Source organism: Trichophyton verrucosum (assembly GCF_000151505.1).
Source record: "Trichophyton verrucosum HKI 0517 chromosome Unknown contig00343_1.f1.exp, whole genome shotgun sequence".
In the NCBI taxonomy this organism is placed as follows: Eukaryota; Fungi; Ascomycota; class Eurotiomycetes; order Onygenales; family Arthrodermataceae; genus Trichophyton; species Trichophyton verrucosum.
Window position 1 is genome coordinate 1 of NW_003315419.1, and position 2,379 is coordinate 2,379.

The following is a 2,379-nucleotide window of genomic DNA, read 5'->3' on the forward strand; positions in this document are numbered from 1 at the left end:
TTTTTTTTTTTTTTTTTTTTTTTTTTTTTTGCTAACCTTCTCCTTAGACTGCAAATTGGCCGCTTCTTTGCTTTTTCAGTCTGGCTTCTCTTTTGCTTCTTTGTGCTGCCTTGGAGAGAAAAGAAATGAAGAGAAGAAGCGTTCGAAGCAGCCAGCAGAAGAAGAAGAGACAGAGACAGAGACAGAGACAGAGACGGAGGCTACAGAGGACGGAGTACAGAGTATCCGTATAGTACGGACAGGGAGACGGAAGGTGACAAGATGGAAAAGCAACTGCAGCAGCCATCCATGCCAGCCCATCTCTCAGAATCGGCGTTATGGCCAGAACTGTTTCTCGCCGGCCCGCTTATTGAGTCAGTCCAGTCCATCAAGTCAAGCCAGAGTCAGAGCGAGCCTGCATGGAGGGAAGAAGAAAAGCTTTCTGTGACGAGCTCTCGCAGCAGCCTACTCTCACGCAGGAAGATGCATATTCGGGTGCATATACTCTGCTCTGGACTTTACTTTACCCTCTCTCTCTCCATCAGAAGAAACAGATGGCGAGAGTCAGGTTTAGAAAAAAAAAAAAAAGTGTGAAATTGCAAAAAAGGGGCTGATGAAGAAGATGAAACACGACTCTTCCGACAGAGATGCTGGAGCAAGCAAGGGGGGGTTTTTTTTTTGAAGATAAATAAAAAAAAAAAAAATAAAAAAAAAAAAAATAACTTCAATGCCCATGCAGGATTTCCTGCGCTTTTCTCTGCTTCATGATAGGCTCTGTCCAGCAGGATTATCGACAGCATAAGAAGATAAACGCAAAAAGAGAGGCGAATGGGCGGACGTGTGCACCGTTTACTTGCCTGAGATTGTGCCTTGCCTCGCTGCATCTCTACCTTACCGGCGGGTTCGGCTTGGAGCAGAGAGGCCAACGCCTAGGTCAGTATCCAAATTACATGCCGTGGATGCCTAGGACAGACAGGGTTGGTTTCAGCGGCGCGGACGGGCGACGGAGGAAGCAGAGGGACGTCAGCCCGTTGCTTCTGCTTCGTCTGCTTCGTCCTCCTCTCCTCCAGCTTAGATCTTGCGTATTACTTATTTGATAATTTGATATCTGGCCGGGTGGTCGTCAGCTTTGGAACCGCGCTGTGTCTCGACCCGCAGAGGGAGCAAGAGCTCACGCGAGAAGTGGCTAGGAAACAGACAGCTCGACAGCTGCTAGAGGCCGGAGTGGATAACTATCGCTGGAGCTCCCTGTCAGAGAGGGCCCTGGCTAACTCTACTCGACCCTTGGTTCTGGTGCCGGGTGAGTTTACCAGTCGCTACTTTATTTACCTTACATATATTCGAAAAAAGTACTCCTATAACACGAAGTATACAGAGTTGAAAATTTACAAAGCTTCTCCCAGAGAACGGAGCATACGGAGTAGCAGTCTATCATTGGCCCTGCTCCACTGGATCCCAGGCGCTTCTGCTGCCCCTGGCTGGCTCGTCGGTTTCAAAAGAGAAATCGAGCTGTTTCGGGAGGGATACGCCGTCAGAAACAGGCAGCTCGTTAACTCCTTGCAACAGGAGCTGAGATATTCGTACTCAACGCATACACATCTTTAGCTCGCCATCTTGCAGATAGAACAACTCGGGCCGCACACAAAGAAGAACCGGTTTGCGATTTCGATCTCGCCCTAGAAGTTCCACGGTGCGCCTCACTTCTGTCCGTTGCGGCTGCAGCAGTTCCAGCCACAGCTCCGTCCTGGTTGCGCGCTCGCTTCCTTCGGCCAGGGATGCTTCCACCCCCCCAAGAAGAGGGAAACCTGTCCCAGCCCAGATGAGGATTGTATAGCCGGATGTGCAGTCCTGGACTGAGGCTTGTGGGTGTGGCGGGAGAGAGGCACATCGTTATACAAACTGGTTCGGCAGCACTCAACCCCAACCACGGGAAGGGTGTAGCGATCAGTCATCTTCTTCGCCTTTACGCCGATCTCCTGACGGATCATGCTAAAGAAATCCGATATATCATCTTGTCTCGAAAGCACTAGCAGGCCTGCCTCTAGCCACTCGACAGATAACCTGCAGCATGGACAGACCACCTATTATTGTCTCTCTTAGCCGGCCTGTCCTGTCTCTCGCTCCTCGCCTTGGTACATATATATATGCAGAACGGAGAAGAGAGCCCGAGAGAAAGTCTAGAAGTTCGAGGAGGACGGTTGGTCTAGAAGCTGGCTTGCCGCAGCTGCAACTAGCGCGCTCCGTACAGAGGCAGAAGTCTCCCGTTGGCTTCCATTTCTACTCATTTTATCTGGTCCAGATCATCGAGCAAACGGCTAGTTCTCTGCTCAACCTAATCTCTGGGTCCCAACTTCAAACCTCTGTGACTAGGTCGATAGTTGCTGCCTGGGCGTGCTATTC

The 2,379-nt window shown here is 50.4% G+C and overlaps 1 protein-coding gene across 1 annotated transcript; it reads left to right on the plus strand.

Moving 5' to 3' along the window:
• Nucleotides 1-79: 79 nt before the first annotated feature.
• Nucleotides 80-1,584, plus strand: TRV_04295 (uncharacterized protein; the record flags this gene model as incomplete). Its single annotated transcript, XM_003021540.1, has 4 exons — nucleotides 80-232; nucleotides 262-567; nucleotides 762-912; nucleotides 947-1,584. Coding segments are annotated over 4 exons (1,248 nt in total), but the record flags the coding sequence as incomplete, so codon positions are not given.
• Between the last annotated feature and the right edge of the window lie 795 nt (nucleotides 1,585-2,379).